This window comes from Procambarus clarkii, chromosome 65 (assembly GCF_040958095.1).
Source record: "Procambarus clarkii isolate CNS0578487 chromosome 65, FALCON_Pclarkii_2.0, whole genome shotgun sequence".
Classification (NCBI taxonomy): domain Eukaryota; kingdom Metazoa; phylum Arthropoda; class Malacostraca; order Decapoda; family Cambaridae; genus Procambarus; species Procambarus clarkii.
This window is the reverse complement of record NC_091214.1, coordinates 19551956-19573059: the sequence shown is the minus strand read 5'-3', so window position 1 is coordinate 19573059 and position 21104 is coordinate 19551956. Positions and strand designations below refer to the sequence as shown.

The window sequence follows — 21104 nt, the reverse complement described above, 5'->3', positions numbered from 1 at the left end:
AAGTTGTTGAAATGATGGTAAGATTTCGAGTAATATTCAGTCCTTTAAAATATATTTTTCTTTGCGAAAATTATATTAAATTCATAGATTATATGTATATGGTACTTTGATTTACAATAAAACACAATAGCTTTATAAATAATAAATGACTACATTTGTAGTATTGAACTTGTACAGTGGCGTCTGTCTTGTACACTACAGTATTTGAAACTAAATATTTTCACTCCTCTCTCCTTGCGAAGCCTTCTTACCCACTATGATGCCTAACAGTTGTATGGTGTTCTGACCTAACCTTTCAGGTAAGTTTATACACAATAAGATACATCTCAACAGGTTTAGTGTAGTCTAGAGTAGCTTAGGCTACTCTAGACTACACTAGGTTAGAGTACTTAGGCTAGAGTAGGCTTCTACTGCTACTACTACTTAGGCTTCTACTACTCCTACTTAGGCTTACCTGCTGGATACCTGCTTAATGGGGTTCTGGGAGTTCTTCTACTCCCCAACTTGAACTTGTACAGGCTTCTACTACTACTTAGCCTTCTACTACTACTACTTAGGGTAGAGTAGCTTCGCCTAAAGGTATATCTTAGGCTATTTCTAGCCTGGTATAGCAAGAACTGGCCGAGACGACCTCTTATGATTCACAGTCTTGTGCAACAGACACAACAGACAGGCACAGAAAGTAATATATAACTAGTGTTGACAACCAGATGTAATAAGCCGTAATAATACAATTGACAAACTGACTTAACTTTTTTTCGAAGATTACGAAGCTGTGAAGATCATGTCATCTTCTGCTGAACTTATTTTGTAGTGTTCAAAGTAGTACAGTGTACTATACAAGTGTACAGACAGCGTGTACTATACAAGGATTCTATAGTTTACTTGAAGATGGCAATGGTAGAGAGCGTGGGCGGCGTCGTGGGCGGCGGCAAACACGCCCACGTGTTCCCGCCACCCGCGCCGCCCCTGGAAAATAAGTACCTAGTGCCATACCTGGTTGATGGGGTTCTGGGAGTTCTTCTAGTCCCCAAGCCCGGCCCGAGGCCAGGCTCGACTTGTGAGAGTTTGGTACACCAGGCTGTTGCTTGGAGCGGCCCGCAGGCCCACATACCCACCACAGCCCGGTTGGTCAGGCACTCCTTGGAGGAATAAATCTAGTTTCCTCTTGAAAATGTCCACGGTTGTTCCGGCCCATGTACCATAAAACATATTTAATAGGAAAATTATGATATTTTTTTCTTCATAACAATTAGATCCTAATATTTTCTTAGTAATTTGCTTCATTAAACTATATGGTTTTAGAGATATTTAAGATTTAATTTACGATTTGAGGATGACGTCGGCTTACTGTGTGAGGTCGGCCGGGTACCCTCTACCGGTCTACAGGTATACCCTCCACCTCCCCGGTATACCGTGCTCTACATACCGCAACCCTAACCGGTATATATATATATTTTTTCTTACAAGATGAATGTTCCTTTCTGGAATCTTAATTTCATAATAAATAGGAGAACAATTGACATGGCAAACTTCATCTTTACTGTTTAATTAAAATTAATGAAATTCCGAATACTTGTTGAATTCATCAACAGATCTAAATCACAAAATATTAATTAAAATCAGCCAGCAAAACAAAGGGCTCCTACTGGACAACATTACGTGCTACAGATAAAAACTGACAAGTTACAACTGGAACAGAACACAGTTTAACATACGTAAAGTGTTCATATAAAGGAAATGTTGATGATCTTCAATATTAATACCAAACACTAACTCAAAATTACAATTATAACTACAAACTTTAAAAAAACTTTTACAAAAACAAATCATTTAAAACAATTTGTGGATTACCAGTTAAACATCTTGTAAGGGACATAGTTGTTACACAATACTGTAATACCAAATGATATGCTATATATCCTAATAAAACAAATATGACTGAAAATGGTCGTCTTTCACAGTGAGTACAACAGGGGATGCACACATCATGGGAGACTAAACCATGTAATAATGACATCTACGTCTACTGTAAATGAAAACAAAAGACTTACTGACATTTACAGTGTACAAATTGAGCAAAACCCGCAGCTTCCTGATATATAAAGATTCCATTATTCTCAAATACGAATGGCCATTCGTGCATGTGTCAAATATTTTACAATCGGATTCCAGATTCATCTCGTTACAGTGACTTCTAATCTCTGAGAATGGTGACTTGGATAGTGACGAGACAGTCCTGGACCATATTCCCTGTACTCCAGTATCCTAATCTTTTAAGTTCCCAGTAATACTTCCAACGTAATCCATGCTGGATACCTTTCCCTACCGCCAATACCCAATACCGCCCCGTAGGATAGGTATTGGGTGCAAAATAATTTTTTTTTTAAATAGTGCATCCTAGGCCTTAATATTATTATTATTATTATTATTATTATTATTATAGTGTAAGTGTATAGTGTGACTGTATAGTGTGAGAGTATAGTGTGTGTATAGTGTGTGTATAGTGTGAGTGTATAGTGAGTGTATAGTGAATGTATAGTGTGAGTGTATAGTGAGTGTACAGTGTGAGTGTATAGTGTATAGTGTGAGTGTACAGTGTGAGTGTATAGTGTATAGTGAATGTATAGTGTATAGTGTGCGTGTATAGTGATAGTGTATAGTGAGTATAGTGTATAGTGTATAAGGTGTAGGGAGCCAGGGACGGCACAAGTGCTGCCATCTCCCGGGAAGTGACCCAACTACACCCCGACACTTCCCTCACCTCTCGCTCACATCTTCATATTGTTTCGTCCTCTCTAAACCTCATTTCCGTTTCGTTCATTTCTTTCGGAATTGTTGAGTTACCTCCGGCGGTTCCCGGGTCTCCTAGGCCCTGCACACCGCTCCCTTACCCCGAAAGTAATCCAAATTACACCAAAATATTATTACTTTCCTACGTAATACAGGGAGAAGTTTTAGAAAATATTTACAGCCGTTTTCGAAGAGAATTTTTGAATCAGTTTCGAAAAATGAACGATACGTTGTCCTGGTGTGTTGAAGAACGAATATTTATGAAACACAGGCAAAAGTAGGTGAAAATATATCTATTCATAATGTCCGTAGATAGATATCTCCGTTTTCTGTGGCATCTAGATATTACTCCCCCCCCCCTTGTAGGCCCCATCTACCCCCCCTCCCTCTCTTTCCTTGGTGCAAATTATTTTATTAATTCTCATCTACGGCAGTCATCTACGGGGGTCATCTACGGCAGTCATCTACGGCAGTCATCTACGGGGGTCATCTACGGCAGTCATCTACGGGGGTCATCTACGGCAGTCATCTACGGCAGTCATCTACGGGGGTCATCTACGGCAGTCATCTACGGGGGTCATCTACGGCGGTCATCTACGGCAGTCATCTACGGCAGTCATGTACGGCAGTCATGTACGGCAGTTATCTACGGCAGTCATCTACGGTAGTCATCTACGGCAGTCATCTACGGGGGTCATCTACGGCAGTCATCAACGGTAGTCATCTACGGCAGTCCCTCCCCCCCCCCCCCCCCCGCCCTTGTCCGAGTACCACCCTTGTTAAATAATCTGTCTTTATGTACCCCATCAATTACGCTGAGAATTTTGTATGTGGTAATCATGTCTCCCCTAACTCTTCTGTCTTCCAGCAACGTGAGGTTTAGTTCCGAAGTCTTTCCTCGTAACTCATGCCTCTTAGTTCTGGAACTAGTCTGGTGGCATACCTTTGAACCTTCTCCAACTTCGTCTTGTGCTTAGCTAGGTATGGACTCGATGTTGGAGCTGCATACACCAGAAATGGTCTGACATATGTGGTATACAAGGTTCTAATTAATTTCTTGCACATATTTCTAAAAGCAGTTCTGATGTTAGTCAGTCTTGCACATACCGCTGATGATATCATTTTGTTATGGGCTTCAGGAGTTATGTTGGGTGTGATATCAATCCCATTGATATTATTCTCTGTACTTTTCTTGTAGTATTTCATCTTCCATTTGGCGTCTTGTGTCTGGCCTCCTGCTGCCTTCACCATCCTTCATTACTTTACATAACTCTAATAGCCATTTGTTACACCATCTTGAGATGTCCACTCAGCTATCATGCGCTATGCTTTCAGTTTGTCCAGGTCACCTTGTAGCCTCTTGCTGCCTTCCTCTCCTAATCCTCATCATAATTCTCGCGTCATCAGAAAATTCTGGAGCATCTTCCCTGCCGCTCCTGCCTCATTCTCTAACTTATCCATTCGTCTCTTATGGAGTATTGTCTCAAAGGTCTTCTCTCTATGTCAACAGTGTCAACCCCACACCACCAACCCCTCCAGGGTGAGGTTAGACTATATATGGTAGCATTAAGTGAGCACTAGGTTGAGTGAGGTTGGTGAGCACTAGGCTGTGAAGATAGCCTAGTGATCTGGTGAAGTATCTACAGCGGTCGTTCCTGACAGGTGGATCACTTACGTAACACCAAGGGAGGACACTCAAGTATCACTTGGTAAGCTCACAAAGTTTAAAGGTTGAAACTGCTAAGAGTTCATCAAAGTTCCTCTTATGATACTCTCTCTCTGTCTCTCTCTCTGTCTCTCTCTCTCTCTCTCTCTCTCTCTCTCTCTCTCTCTCTCTCTCTCTCTCTCTCTTTACCATCATGTCTAGTTACCTTATGGGATTTTTAACTGCGATTTACTGCACTTTAATTACTGCAGTAATAAATACATTTTTCTTTGCTCATATATTTCACTTTACAATATAAATTAAATACTGATTAATATGATCCAATATTGTCTCTTGTCGCACTTTGGGTGTGAATGATGAGTATTGGTGGAGGTGAAGGTCCAGCCCCGTGCAGGAGGGAAGGTATTCTTGCCTTAACTGAAGGTCCATATGAGAGTTTGTTTGTTAGACGGGAGATCAGGTCGTTCCGGGTCGTGTTGAAGTCGTCTCCAGCACGGATGCCTGCCTACCCCAACCCCTCCGCTGCACTACAAGGGGCTGAGGAAGCTCCTACCAGCTCTTAGTATATGTAAAGCCAACTTACGGGGGTTTGTGAGCTGCCTGGCTCCTTGTAACAGGTCCTGAGGGATGCAGCGGTTTCAATGGAAACGTTCTGTTTCTCCTCTTGATGCTCTTTGTGGATAATCCTCAACGCAGATTCTCCATCGTTGTCTTCCTCGCGCCTCCTCTTATCCTCTTCACTCCTCGTACATGTATCGTAGATGCAAGAGATCAGGCTGGAGCCCACTTCGGTAGACTGAGTACATCCTCTAAGTTATCTTGGTCGTTCTCAGTCCCCATAGCAGATAACAGTAGATGATAACGGCTTGCTGATGGCCGTGACACTGCTTGATGCTGTTACCTCGCGCACAGCTGTCACCCCCCCCCCTGCCTTGTGTGGGGTGACAATTAGGGAAGTCTCTGTACAGCCTCCAGGCTGTGGTTCTCAGAGACCACCAGGGTGTGGCAAGGTCTACAGCTTAGGGAAAATTACCAGTTAGCCTCATTTGAGGCTGGAAATTGAAATTGAAATAAGTTTATTGAGGTAAAATACACACAAAGGGATGAGGTAGCTCAAGCTATTCTCACCCCGTTCAGTACATCGTGTACTGAACGGGGTTACATACATATAAACACATCACAAACAATAAACATATTACCAAACATTCTGAGAGTAGGCTGGAGGTTTAGGCTTGGTCTGGGGTGGTGTGAAGGGTTAGGAGCCCCAGGGTGTAGAGCACCTTCCCTCCCAGAACGTAACCTATAACGGCCTTCCTGCTTAAACAACAATGGTTAGTGCAGACAAAGACCTAGTTTGTACCAGTAAACTAGGTCTCTCTCATAACCCTTGACCTACTTATGATATGATGCTAGGCACGTACGTACAGCTCAGCTATTTCTTTATCTTACTCTTCTTGACTACTGGGAATACTAATATCTTCCTCTCCATCAGAGATGGATATTACTGAAGGTAATTCCAATTTATCTTTGGCAAAGAATGCTTTTAATCAACTACTTTGATTTATGTGGATTTCTTATCACTGTGATCATCAAATACTCCTCTGATTATGTAGTTCACTGCCCCAGATCGCTCAATGACTATAAGCACCTCCATTACAGCTCCAGTTATTGACTCGGGCCTGGATAAAGCCAGGTGAGGTAAGGTAGCCTGGTCGAGGACCGGGCCGCGGGGATGCTAAGCCCCGAAACCATTTCAAGGTAAGGCAGCTTTCTACGTTGACTGGAGCCGTTTCATTTAAAAGCATAACTAAACTGAGCGTCTTTTAACTGCACTGGTTTAATTGTCCACCATAGTAGTAAGCCTAGCGCTCTCAGATCAATTTTGAAAATGTAAAACCATAACTCATTAATGATATAATTTACTTAAATCAAAACCAAACTGGTCCAAAAACAGACCCGCGGCACACCACTAGTCACGTCTAGTTATTTACAAGTGTTTCAACTTAGGTAAACTTGCAGTTTATGATCAGAAATGTTATTTGTTGGACAATGAAAACACGATAATATGCCTAAAATTAGACGCAAACCCTCAAATCTGATGAGAGTGAGGCGATGAGTAAGGTGATGAGGTGATGCGTGAGGTAATGAGTGAGGTGATGAGTGAGGTGATGAGTAAGGTGATGAGGTGATGCGTGAGGTAATGAGTGAGGTGATGAGTGAGGTGATGAATGAGGTGATGAGTAAAGTGATGAGTAAAGTGATGAGGTGATGCGTAAGGTGATGAGCAAGGTGCTGCTGCCTCTATAATACACCGTGCACCTGCAGGACTCCATCACGCCAACACAACACCTAAACTGGCCATGATAAAACCATATTATTTCGTTTTATGAGGTAGAAAGATGAGTGTGTAGGCGCGAGACGGTGGTAGGTGGCTGGCATGTGTCTCTCAGTAGCCTGTGTCACAGCCGCCCACACAACGTTTGTGTTCCCGCTCGCCTTGCCCTCCCTCCGCCCTCCCTCAACACGTGACTAACACCAGCAGTTGTGTGGTGAATACTGTGGTGGATACTGCAGCCTCAGGCCAGGTGTTGCTTGCCAGGTCTATACAGTACTCTAATGTCCTAAAAGAATTCCACAAACTCAAGGTCACCACATATATATGTGCTACGCTTGCCCCTCTCGGTTTTAACTTGGTTCATTATTATATATTCGGGTATATGAGTAATTAAACCTTTAAGCTCTTATTAAAACATGAATTTAAGTCGTGGAAGTCTCAATTATGTACCCAGGAATCTCCTCCATTCTAAAAATAGTAGGCAGCAATAGCGACGAACCAGGGTGCTCGGACGATGACGTCACGGCCACGCCATGTCCGGAGAACCAATGACCGACGAGGAATGTAGTGACGTAACATGTACACACCACACAGCTGGCGCATCAAAACAATCCCTTCAGTCAGCGCGAGAGTGCGGTAGGAGGCGGACTGTACGCTCTCCTCTTCCCTCACCTCCCTCAGTGCTTCATGTAATCCGGAGCTCTTCTTACCACACTTGTGTTTAAGCAACATGAACTTCTCCTTCGCCGGTTGCGGCTTCCTTGGGATATACCATGTCGGGGTGGCCGCTTGTCTTAAGAAATATGCGCCAAATTTGTTATTGAATAAGATATCTGGAGCTTCTGCAGGAGCGCTGGCGGCCGTGTGTTTACTCTGTGATTCACCTCTAGGTAAGTCATCGTGCAACATGTACAGTGTTTACTGTGTGATTCATCACCAGGTAAGTCATCGTACAACACATACAGTGTTTACCGTGTGATTCACTACCAGGTAAGTCATCCTACAACACATACAGTGTTTACTGTGTGATTCATCACCAGGTAAGTCATCGTACAACACATACAGTGTTTACTGTGTGATTCACTACCAGGTAAGTCATCCTACAACACATACAGTGTTTACTGTGTGATTCATCACCAGGTAAGTCATCCTACAACACATACAGTGTTTACTGTGTGATTCACTACCAGGTAAGTCATCCTACAACACACAGTGTTTACCGTGTGATTCACTACCAGGTAAGTCATCGTGCAACACATACAGTGTTTACTGTGTGATTCACTACCAGGTAAGTCATCCTACAACACATACAGTGTTTACTGTGTGATTCACCACCAGGTAAGTCATCCTACAACACATACAGTGTTTACTGTGTGATTCATCACCAGGTAAGTCATCCTACAACACATACAGTGTTTACTGTGTGATTCATCACCAGGTAAGTCATCCTACAACACATACAGTGTTTACTGTGTGATTCACTACCAGGTAAGTCATCCTACAACACATACAGTGTTTACTGTGTGATTCATCACCAGGTAAGTCATCCTACAACACATACAGTGTTTACTGTGTGATTCACCACCAGGTAAGTCATCGTGCAACACATGCAGTATTTACTGTGTGATTCATCACCAGGTAAGTCATCCTACAACACATACAGTGTTTACCGTGTGATTCACTACCAGGTAAGTCATCGTGCAACACATACAGTGTTTACTGTGTGATTCATCACCAGGTAAGTCATCCTACAACACATACAGTGTTTACTGTGTGATTCACTACCAGGTAAGTCATCGTGCAACACATACAGTGTTTACTGTGTGATTCACTACCAGGTAAGTCATCGTGCAACACATACAGTGTTTACTGTGTGATTCACTACCAGGTAAGTCATCGTGCAACACATACAGTGTTTACTGTGATTCATCACCAGGTAAGTCATCGTGCAACACATGCAGTGTTTACTGTGATTCATCACCAGGTAAGTCATCCTACAACACATACAGTGTTTACTGTGTGATTCACCACCAGGTAAGTCATCGTGCAACACATACAGTGTTTACTGTGTGATTCACTACCAGGTAAGTCATCGTGCAACACATACAGTGTTTACTGTGTGATTCACTACCAGGTAAGTCATCGTGCAACACATACAGTGTTTACTGTGTGATTCACTACCAGGTAAGTCATCGTGCAACACATACAGTGTTTACTGTGATTCATCACCAGGTAAGTCATCGTGCAACACATACAGTGTTTACTGTGTGATTCACCATCAGGTGAAACACCAGTAAGCTACGTTTTTAATATTTTTTATAATCTGAAAAAAATAATGCCTAAAACCGAACTTAAATATTTCTAGGCCAAGTACAGCACATTTTGTATATGTGCCTCAGATACCGTGAATTATTAGGCCTAGGATAGTTAGGTTAGGCTTATTAGTGACATATAAACTTTTCTAGTTTGTCCAAATTCAGTAATATAAAGGTTAAGTTTGTGGTAGTGGAGCGTAGATAGCCTCGCCTGCCTGGTCACTCTGGTGTCGTATATTACTGGAACTGTTTTATCCTGTTTACTTATATTCTTTTGTAAAGAAACTCATCATATGTACTTGATTAAATTTATACGGACAAGTATGTATTTGTATAATGTCATTACACAAATACATATATACATTATTTGTATAATGTGTGTAAATCACGAAAATTAACACGTGATGAAAAATGTAAGTGTCAGACCACGGAGGAAGAATTGAAACAGGAATGTCCTTAAGTACTTTCGTATATTAATACATCTTCAGAAGCAATGAATACATCTTCATTCCTTCTGAAGATGTATTAATATACGAAAGTACTGAAGGAAATTCCTGTTTTAATTCTTCCTCCGTGGTCTGACAGTCACATTATTTGTATAATGTGTAATTCATATTTGAATTATATGTATTGTACACCCAGCATACTGTATTAAAGTTTATGACAGCGAACAGTGACAGGAGGTCGTAGTGATGAATGACAGGGAGAGGAGGTCGTACCGATGAATGACATTGAGAGGCGGTCGTACCGATGAGTGACAGGGAGAGGAGGTCGTACCGATGAGTGACAGGAGGTCGTACTGATGAATGACAGGGAGAGGAGGTCGTACCGATGAGTGACAGGAGGTCGTAGTGATGAATGACATTAGAGGAGGTCGTACTGGTGAATATAAGTGAGGTGAATGAGCAAGCTAGAAACCGGGTCAACAGGCTGCCACTAACATCTGGTAATCAATACCGGGGTCTTGTGCCGCCCGGTACGTTTTCTCCTCTTGTTCTAATAACCGGTTAAATTACCACCTTTCCTCCTTGCAGTATTTACAATTACACCAAATGAAGGAAATGCGCTAATTGGTTGTCATTTAAGTGTTGTGAGTGTACCTATAGTGAGCGGGCCTGGCTGAGTGCTGGCGGTAACTCACCATCTTCACCTCGTGGCCTCCACTCTGCCCGCCAAAAATCAATACCTTCTCGCTAGGATTTATGAACGGCACGTAAGGTGTGTTGCGTGTCGGGGTTGCAGATGTGTGTGTGTGTGTTTTTGTTGTGGAAATGTTGAGGATTTTCTGTGTTTTTTTGTTTTATCTGGTGTCTTTTATAGGTTTCAGAGTCAGGAGTTTTAGGGGGGTAGAAGTAGCCTAAGCTACTCTATCCCTTTGAGATGTATTTCTTGCTTATCTCAATAAACATACTTGAACTTGAACTTGTTAGGAGTTTTGTGATAGTGTTTCGTTTTGGGATAGCTTCACGTTTTGTATTGGTAGTTAGTGGATGTTAAATATCTGGTGTTACTTGTATACTACTACTGTTCCCTCTAAGTCACGTATAGACCTGGCAGACGCCTTTACTGAACCTGTTGGTGGCTGGGGAAGCCATGTTATTGGCATGTGTATAAGCCAGGTATGTAGTCACGTGTTGTTCAGCAGCGGCCATGTATAGACAGTCACTTGTGTCGCCCAAGTGGTCTGGTAACTCAAACAGTAGTATGTTGTTCCAGTCATTAGGCCTTAATCAGTTCCCTCATGGGTTAGTCATCAATGTAAACTTGTATAACAGTTATCGCTTTAATTAATGTTTAATATTTGTTAATGATAGGAGTTTGTGGAGAGTATTACTCATGTGTTGACCTTACTCGCCGCCTCGCCATATTAATCACATTTTACCGAATCGACCAATCCGTTCAGAATGTAACGTATTAGTAAAGGCACCTGAATAGTAGCGTTTGCTTTACATCGGCCTGGTTAGGTTAGGTGGGTTGCTTGGGCTGGTGCGTTTGTGACTAGGCTCCACAGCTCCTCTCACCTCTATTCCATTTCTTACATTATTATGCACCCTATACCCATCCGTGGACGTTGGTGTAAAGGGTTACAGAGGCACATAATCGGTTCAGGAAGTGAACCCCATAGTTCGTTTAGCTAAGCAAATAACAATCTTTTGACGCCAGTTCTCCGTCCACGTGAATTCTTTTACATCGCACAGCAGAAAACATAAAATAAATGCATGTCATACAGATGTTTGGCGGTCCGTTTGGTTGCTAGCCTAAGGCCTAAGGGTAATTTTGAATGTAAGTACCTGTACTGTCAGGTATATGGCGTGAGGTCCAGGGACATGGCGCCACCCTAAACCTGTCTTGTGGTTGGTGGAGCGGAGGGCAGGCCATGACCGGGCCTTGCTATTGGCTGAAGGCCGCCTTGAGTCCAGTCACGCCATCCAGGTGATGATCTTGTGGGTTAGGCCTCCTTGTCTGATTGGTGGGGGAGTGTGTGACCGCGCTCACACTACTCCCATGGGCACCAGGGTAGAAATATAGCCCAAGGTCGCTAGGTACAGTTGGCTTAGTTTTTAAATTTTGCCCCGAGGGGCGAGTTTATTATCCAGTCTCATCCTGTGAGTGGACATACCGCATAACAGTATGTACAACACTCCCCAATAGGAAGAAAACCAGCTGGGTTGTTCATCCTGTCACTTGTACCCAGACACAGCTGGGACTTGCTTAACTGTCTCAAGTGAACAGCTCTGTTCTCCATTCACAATCGGGAATCCTGAGTTGGAATCCCTGGTAGGCCAGAAATGGTTGGGCACGTTTCTTATCGCCTAATGCCCCTCTTCGTCTAGCGGGTAAATTAGTACCCAATACTAGTACTAACAAGTAAATTAGTCAGCTTATCGTGGGGTTGAATCCTGGGGGGGGGGCTCCATATAAGCCTAACTTTGTGCTCACCTACTTATTCCTGCAGGATCGAGCATTGGCTCTTGGATCCCGCCTCTCTAGTCTTCAGTTGTTTAAAGCAATGACTCCTGTCCTTCTCTATCATACCTAGTTTTAAAGCTATGAAATAGCGTTTGCTTCCACAATGTGCTCCTTTAGGCCATTCCATTTCTCCACTACTCACACGCTAAAAGAAAACTTTCTAACTTAGAAACAATTTAGAAAGAACAATTTCTTTCTAAAGTATGTGTACTCACCTAGTTGCGCTTGCGGGGGTTGAGCTCTGACTCTTTGGTCCCGCCTCTCAACTAAAGAGGTGTAGTTGAGCTAATATATATATATATAATATAACACACACACACACATATATATAATATATATTATATATAGCTATTGAGGCTCTTGTAATTGAGCACATTATATATAACACACACACACACACACGTGATGTGGTGGAGGCTGACTCCATACACAGTTTCAAGTGTAGATATGATAGAGCCCAGTAGGCATAGGAATCTGTACACCTGTTGATTCACGGTTGAGAGGCGGGACCAAAGAGCCAGAGCTCAATCCCCGCAAACACAACTAGGTGAGTACACACACACACACACACACACACACACACACACACACACACACACACACACACACATTAGGTAAGTACACACACACACACACACACACACACACACCGCCACCCAGACAGAACAGCTGTGGTTGTGATGGTTGAAAGCGGATGTGGTTCCTGGAGCAAATGTTGCCACCATGGGAGCGGTGAGCTTTTGTTGTCCTTATCAAAGCTTATGATTCAGGCCGAGTACTCTCCCTGCACGCCCTCGAGGGCCGTCTCCACTCTAACCCAGGACTTTAGACTTTAAACTGAAGTTCTGTCATGGCGTGTCCCACATGTCTTCAGGCGTCAAACCATTGATGTAAGCGGGTTCCACTGTAACTGGATATCCAGGCATTGTTATATCTTTCCCAGAAGAATACCGTTATGTTCACATCTTATCATCTGTGTAAATTCTTCTATAATAACATTTGAACAATGCTTTTCCGATTAATCATATGTTTTTGAACACACATGACATTATTTTTTTGTCATTTCCTGTGTTATGAATGTGTTAAAACTGAATTGTTGCTCAAAGTTGAGTCATTGTACATTGTTTATGTTAGTAGCCAGAGTGAGTCTCACAGCCACCAGGGGCCTGGCAGCTGAGTGGACAGCGCTTGGGATTCGTAGTCCTGAGGGTCTGGGTTCGATCCCTGGTGGAGGTGGAAACAATTGAACATAAGAACATAAGAACAAAGGCAACCGCAGAAGGCCTATTGGCCCATACGAGGCAGCTCCTATTTATAACCACCCAATCCCACTCACATACATGTCCAACCCATGCTTGAAACAATCGAAGGACCCCACCTCCACAATGTTACGCGGCAATTGATTGGGCTGAGTTTCTTTTACCCTGATGCCCTTGTTCACCTAGCAGTAAATTGGAACCTGGGAGTTAGACAGCTGCTACGGGCTGCTTCTTGGGGATGTGTAACAAAAAGGAGGCCTGGTCGAGGACCGGGCCGTGGGGACTCTAAGCCCCGAAATCATCTCAAGATAACCATTGTAACTGACGCCCCCCCCCCCTCTGATAGATCAGTGAGGGTCATCCACGACCCGACATGTTACACTGACTTGTAATGGGAGTTCCTTGTGTGACCGGTGTTACGGTCAAGGACGTGTGTTTGTACGTGGTAAGAGTGTTTGTAGGTGTAACTGGAGAACACCCAGGTTGTCCTCAGTAGGGTTGTGACGGACGGACGGACAGACAGACAGACGGACGGACGCACGCACGCAGCAGCAAATGAAATCCTATTGATTGTGGCTCTTAATTCACACGCCCTCCCCCCCCCCCCCTCTCTCTCTCTCTCTCCCTCTCCCTCTCTCTCTTTCTCTCTCTCTTTCTCTCTCTCTTTCTCTCTTTTCTCTCTCTCTCTCTCTCTCTCTCTCTCTCTCTCTCTCTCTCTCTCTCTTTAAATGTAAACAATTAACTGGTGGAACCCACATAAACCATGTTTTGTTCCATTATTGTTGTAAGGGAATGGGGAAAGAATGCAACAATCAAAGCTAAACTTGACAAGGCCTGGTAAAGCACATATACCCGGAACGTTGTGTGTTTGTGGCTTGTTGAGCTTGAAACCCTTCCTACTTGTTTGTGTCACATTTGACCTTTTGAATAGTGTCTACATCAACATCATTCGTCTGTCCTGAATGTTATTTCTCCATGTCTGGATTCAGAACTCCAAATGGGGCCCATCAGACGTTTATACAGTTAAATATATTCTGTACTTTCTTTACCTTGAAGTCAAAGGTTCGTTTCATTATTTTTTTTTGTTTACAGCAGCTCGTATTTCTTGTACAAGAAATAATAAAAAGCATTTGCCAGTTTTCCGACCATTTGTGGAGTTCATGCAGATGAGGCTACAATATCAGTTTCACTTCTCACTTTACCATAAATCTTAGTGTCATCTTCAAACTTGATGATATGATTTGAAATGTTCTCATCTATGTCTTAATGTATTTGATCAAGAAAAAAAAGTTGTTTGTCCCAAAATGGACTCATGTGGGGGTACATTTTGTACATTTCCCGTCACTTAATTCCCGTTTAGCACGACCCTTTGCTTTCATTGTATCAACCATTGTTTCATCCTTCTAGTGTTCTACTATATACCAAATGTGTTAGAGAAGCCTATGTATAATACACCTCGTCTACAGGAAGTCCTCTGAATAGTTTTATTACCGTTTCCAGAAGTGTAAACATTTGGGGCAATATTAAGAATTTCGAAACTAGGATCTCCGTGTCATCTAGTTATTTTGGAGACTGTTGATGAGTATTAATCGTCTTGAAACTAAATTTAGATTAAGATTTTTTGTCATTGAACATTTAAATACATTGTGGCCGAATGACTAGATGACTGTGGGCGGGAACTGTGGTTGTGGCGGCTCTCCCTGAGACAGTGATACAATACTAGGCTACGTGAGATTCTTGCAAAATGTATCGACATACAGTATACACACAGTATCAATTGGTGATTCATACGTTATGCAACTGTATGACATTCTTATCAATAATATAATGTATATAATACAATGTATTATATATTGATTACTCAATAAGATGGTGACGATTGTGATAGTGTTTTTATAATAAGCAATATGGTGTGTGAGTGGACTCGAGTCGAGCTGTCAAGTGGCACTTCTCCCGCCAGGTATTAGGATTAGACTTTCAACTATTACATCACAAACTGATGATAAACTTCACCTGCTCCCTGATAAAGCTCTCACACCCCACGACAAACACGCCACACAAGCGACCAATTGTAAGGGTTTACACAACATGTTACTGGAGATACCAAGTCATAATTATGTTCAAGTTATTAGGATGATGTGTGTGGCGTCTCGCATCTGTGACTTGTTTATTACTCCCTTCATCTCTCTCTCCTGGGGCTGGAGCCGTCCTGAGGGGGTGAAGGTCAGGGCTTCAACTGTTTGTTGCGATATCTGTCACAACTTGTCATACGCAGATAAAGGTGTTGGGTGGTGACGGGGGAGGGGGAGAGTGGCAGCATATGTAAGGGACAACAAAGTGCTTGGCTCCTCCACTGGTCAAAGATTTATAAGATGGTTCCGTGTGGAGGGTGGCTGGCTCAGGTACACTTGCCAGCTGCACTTGTCTTACTTCACACCACTCCTTCCTTAACGCTATTCCTGCCCTTTGTTAAATGTTGAGGCGTCTGTATCCAGTTGAGTGTTGGTACTCTTGTTAGCTGCTTGTTGCTGACTCCATTCCTTATATCTTTGTTGGTGATGTGGTTCATGCTGGACTCTTCACGTCGGATGAGGTCAGGTTGTTGACCTTGGATGAGGCCTGGTTGTTGACCTGTGTCACGGGGCTGATATTTTTGTGGTGGTTAAATCAAGTTCAACTTATCATGCTGCTGTGCTCCAGGGCTGCCTTACTATACTAATTTATAACGCAAGCCCTCCAGGCAGGGTGAATCATGGCCCGGCCCCCAGGGAAGTTGCTCCCAAATTTGGTATTACTAAAGGATATGAGGCGATATCGCCACACTGAGCACATATGTATACTTATTGGTTTATTAATCACAGTTCTATCCCCCCCCCCCCCATGACAAAACCACCTGCCCTGCCTGTTGCCAGGTACTTTATGCTTAGTATCTCTGAGACAACGTAAAGCCTTACAAACAGTGTACTTAGACAGGCTTAAACCTGTGAAGGAGTTATTTAGAAAGCCCCCTTAACCCCCCCCCCAGTAAATAAGAAAATCCTCCCTAGTCTGACCACCACAAAACACAATAACAGTGAGGCAAGACTAGAGTTGCAGGCAATAACAGGTAATAAATGAGACCGGCGGCCAGTACATAAGAGATAAATAAGGACTTACCAGAGTTCAGATCCCACCACTCAACTAAACATGACCACCACCAACAGTCCAGCTTCCTGCACCACCGTGGACAAATGTCCGACACACCATTACATTATCTAACAGTGCACAGTCACAAATCAAATAAGATTTCAACTAAGCTGCAACAGAGCTGAAGAAGTTGTTAAACACATTGGGCATAATCTTACTGAAGCGAATATACGAGTCATAAATACTCATACTCCGCCTAAGCAAAAGAGAAACAAGAAACAAGTATCACATAGTGGGCCAGCCAGAGGCTTAGGCCCGACCAGGAATATTCCCGCCAAAAAAAACAAAAACATAGTTCAGCTACAAATTGAATCTGCGCATTTGATGCTGCCTCAGAGAAGCCCAAAGATCATACTGTAATTGTTTCACTCTGACAGTCATTTAACCACCACCAATCTCTTACACTGTCACACAATATATGATGTAACCTTATGGTTATTTCTTTAACTTTACTGACTAACTTCTCTTTTAAACCAGCCAGGAGTTGGCATTAATCGGTCATACGTCTGGCAGCATTGTAGGTTCAACTACTCCCTGATTTAAATATACTCTATCTGTTTGCACTATATCATGTTCCAGTATTTACAACCATCCTGCCCATAACCTTGGACGAGGCCAGAGTGTTGACCATGCACGAGGTCAGGGTGTTGACCTCGTGTGGAGTGTTTACCCACATACAGAGGATAATATTGTACATAATATTGAAAGGTTACCCACATACATAGTATTGATGTATTTCAATATTTTTTGAAGGCATTTAAGACGACAGTGGTATAACAGTACTCTAGTTTGTCATTCCGTAGGCTATTTAAAGCCTAGGAATAAGCATTACTAAACCAGTTTCAACAGCTATAAGCCATTATATTCAAACTAATTGGACTAACCCGTCCCTTCTGAAGGACTTGACATATATCACTTGACTTGACATATGGGTCAAATAAGTCTTATTTCTTGTCACTCTCATTGTGTTATGTCATTAACAATTTCTAGGAAATATATACTTGTGTTGACCAGACCACACACTAGAAAGTGAAGGAACGACGTCGTTTCGGTCCGTCCTGGACCATTCTCAAGTCTACCATTCTCACAATCGACTTGAGAATGGTCCAGGACGGACCGAAACGACGTCGTCCCTTCACTTTCTAGTGTGTGGTCTGGTCAACATATTTCAGCCACGTTATTGTGACTCCTCGTCTGTATATACGTGTATTGATTGCTGGGTGAAGGCATTCTAATTTGGTTTCTCGTATTATGGTATGTTACTTTGTGACATGTTGATGTGTGTGTGTGTGTGTGTGTGTGTGTGTGTGTGTGTGTGTGTGTGTGTGTGTGTGTGTGTGTGTGTGTGTGTGTGTGTGTGTACACATGTGGGTACCTGTGGCGGTGAAATTTATCAAATCCAACAGGAAAACGAACATGATCAATAACAGACAAAATTTATGATATATCTATGATAATGTTCCTATAAATTAAGGCATTAATATGCTGTCAGGAGAACAAGATGGTTGAGCTTAGTGTCGTTGTCATGGAAACCATGCACGATAACCACTGCATGTTTGCCACAAACCACATTAACCAACTATTATGAGGAGTTGCCATATGAATCTTGATAAAACAGCTGATGCATTGTTATCAAATGAACCAAAACAAATCACCGAACGCAAAAAGTGTCGTATATAGAATACGAAGCACAAAAGCCAGCAATAATTTTCTAATATAAACCATTACAAAGACGCTGAGACTGTGCCTTATAAAACACTAGACGCAACAATGCAAGAGAAAGCAGGAAAGTGAACAAGCATAACCTTGGGCGTCAACTAACGAGTGCCATAAATGTTAACCTCGGCGTGGCGGGTGTTCAACCAAGCAAGATGGCGGCTGTTTGTTTACATCCGGCGTCGTTGCCAAGGTAACCAGTCAGGCGCGCCCAGGTGATCCAGGGAATGAATGAGGGAAGCAACGTGATAGAGAGAGAGAGGAGTACGGCGGAACCACATGAATGATAATTCAATAGAAAGGAACACTGTAAAAAAAAAAAAGTGTTTTAGTGTATATAAAATATTATATTAGTTTGGCTGTCTCTCAAACGCTTGGATCAAACCTCATCAAACTTTGGTTGATGAGGTTTGATGACTGTGGTTGATGACTGTCATAAGGGGGTTGGGGGATCAGTCCATTGCGCCCCATTAAAAAGATCAGCTCCTGTCCAACCACTTGGGCTGGACGGTAGAGCGACGGTCTCGCTTCATACAGGTAGGCGTTCAATCCCCGACCGTCCAAGTGATTGGGCACCATTCCTTACCCCCGTCCCATCCCAAATCCTTATCCTGACTCCCTTCCAAGTGCTATATATAGTCGTAATGGCTTGGCGCTTTTCCCTGATAATTCCCTCCCTCCAATTGTGACTAGAAGGCACTGCTATAAACCTTACCTCCCCCCAGGGGAGGTTGGTATGTGCTCATACCCCCCAGGGGAGGTTGGTATGTGCTCATACCCCCCCAGGGGAGGTTGGTATGTGCTCATACCCCCCCAGGGGAGGTTGGTATGTGCTCATACCCCCCCAGGGGAGGTTGGTATGTGCTCATACCCCCCAGGGGAGGGTGGTATGTGCTCATACCCCCCCAGGGGAGGTTGGTATGTGCTCATACCCCCCCAGGGGAGGGTGGTATGTGCTCATACCCCCCAGGGGAGGTTGGTATGTGCTCATACCCCCCCAGGGGAGGTTGGTATGTGCTCATACCCCCCAGGGGAGGTTGGTATGTGCTCATACCCCCCAGGGGAGGGTGGTATGTGCTCATACCCCCAGGGGAGGTTGGTATGTGCTCATACCCCCCCAGGGGAGGTTGGTATGTGCTCATACCCCCCAGGGGAGGTTGGTATGTGTTCATACCCCCCTTCCCAGGGGAGGTTGGTATGTGCTCATACCCCCCAGGGGAGGGTGGTATGTGCTCATACCCCCCAGGGGAGGTTGGTATGTGCTCATACCCCCAGGGGAGGTTGGTATGTGCTCATACCCCCCAGGGGAGGTTGGTATGTGTTCATCCCCCCCTTCCCAGGGGAGGTTGGTATGTGCTCATACCCCCCAGGGGAGGGTGGTATGTGCTCATACCCCCCAGGGGAGGTTGGTATGTGCTCATACCCCCCCAGGGGAGGTTGGTATGTGCTCATACCCCCCAGGGGAGGTTGGTATGTGTTCATACCCCCCCTTCCCAGGGGAGGTTGGTATGTGTTCATACCCCCCCTTCCCAGGGGAGGTTGGTATGTGCTCATACCCCCCAGGGGAGGTTGGCATGTGTGGCTAATGAAGGTCATGTCCAACGGATAGGATACTACGTGTATTGTATCCTTAGCGGATGTGACGTGTTAGGCAACAGAGCCTTGTCTCCTCCAGTTTGTGTTGGTGGGAGTTCAGATTTCAATACAGCGCTTGACTTAGTTGTTCAAGGTGGGATTTATCAACTTTTTTAAACCCACAGTGTTGACACAAAAGTTTTTTTTTACCATTGTTTATTCCCATTATATATGTTTTTAAGTTAGGCTTGGTTGTGAATAGGTTTACTGGGTAATGTGGAGGGAATACCTGGCAGTAGAGCTGGAGGAGATTATAGTAATTGGGGAAAACATATTGACACTTGATTAAGAATGTTATCAGACGTGAGTGTATTGTGAGGGTCTTAAGATCCGGCCCAGTGATAAGATAAGTGTGTTTGTGACTGAAAGTGAGGGTGGCGGCGCCCTCACCCCCCCTCTCTAGGTTAGTTTAGTTTATTTATTATGCACCCCATACCCATCTTGTGGACGGTAGTGGAAAGTATTACAGAGGCACATAATAGGCTCAGGGACTGAACCCCATAATTCATTTAGCTAAGCTTCAGGTCTACCGCGGTCATTACTACACTACTAATACTATAATAATAAGAATAATAATACAATTAATACTACTACTAATAATAATGAGGAAATCCTCATAAGTCCATGGTGGTGGACTTAGTGTTACGTACAAGGCAAATATTTCAATACTGGCTCAACTTGGTGGACAACCTCAGCCACCAACAGCCTCGTGCTGGTAATACCTTTCTCAAGAAGATCACTCCATCAGCGATCATTCACTCTTTGACTAACTGGCAGCTGGACCTTGTTCGCTGGAGACAGTTATGTGCGGATCGTCACGTCAACTGTGTACATGACAGCTCTGGCACACGGCTTCTGGTCCATCCTCTTCCTTATATGACAGTTGCTTTACCATCAAAAGTTAGTTTATTCCTAATGGATACCAATAATAAGCTCATCAAATAGATGAGTCTCTAGGGTAGGCTTCAGATGAGCTGATGGATAACGCCTCATCTTGAGGTTATCTTGAGATGATTTCGGGGCTTTAGTGTCTCCGCGGCCCGGTCCTCGACCAGGCCTCCACCCCCAGGAAGCAGCCCGTGACAGCTGACTAACACCCAGCTACCTATTTTACTGCTAGGTAACAGGGGCATAGGGTGAAAGAAACTGTCCATTGTTTCTCGCCGGCGCCTGGGATCGAACCCAGGACCACAGGATCACAAGTCCCGCATGCTGTCCGCTCGGCCGAC

The 21104-nt window shown here is 43.7% G+C and overlaps 2 protein-coding genes across 8 annotated transcripts in view; one reads left to right on the top strand and one right to left on the bottom strand.

The window, feature by feature from the left end:
* Nucleotides 1-21104, bottom strand: part of MEP-1 — a 146455-nt gene that overhangs the window by 121365 nt on the left and 3986 nt on the right. The window lies entirely within an intron of this gene.
* Nucleotides 7402-21104, top strand: part of bmm (brummer) — a 45225-nt gene continuing 31522 nt past the window's right edge. For 5 of the 7 annotated variants that reach the window (XR_011223751.1, XM_045763585.2, XM_045763584.2 and 2 more), the window contains exon 1: nucleotides 7403-7684. Coding sequence is in view for 5 of the 7 variants with exons in the window: in XM_045763585.2 (XP_045619541.2) it covers nucleotides 7525-7684 (160 nt within the window). In the remaining 2 variants the exon portion in view is untranslated. Of the gene's footprint in view, nucleotides 7685-21104 lie in introns of all 7 variants that reach the window. The other 2 variants (XR_011223750.1, XM_069309561.1) reach the window with 1 other exon arrangement.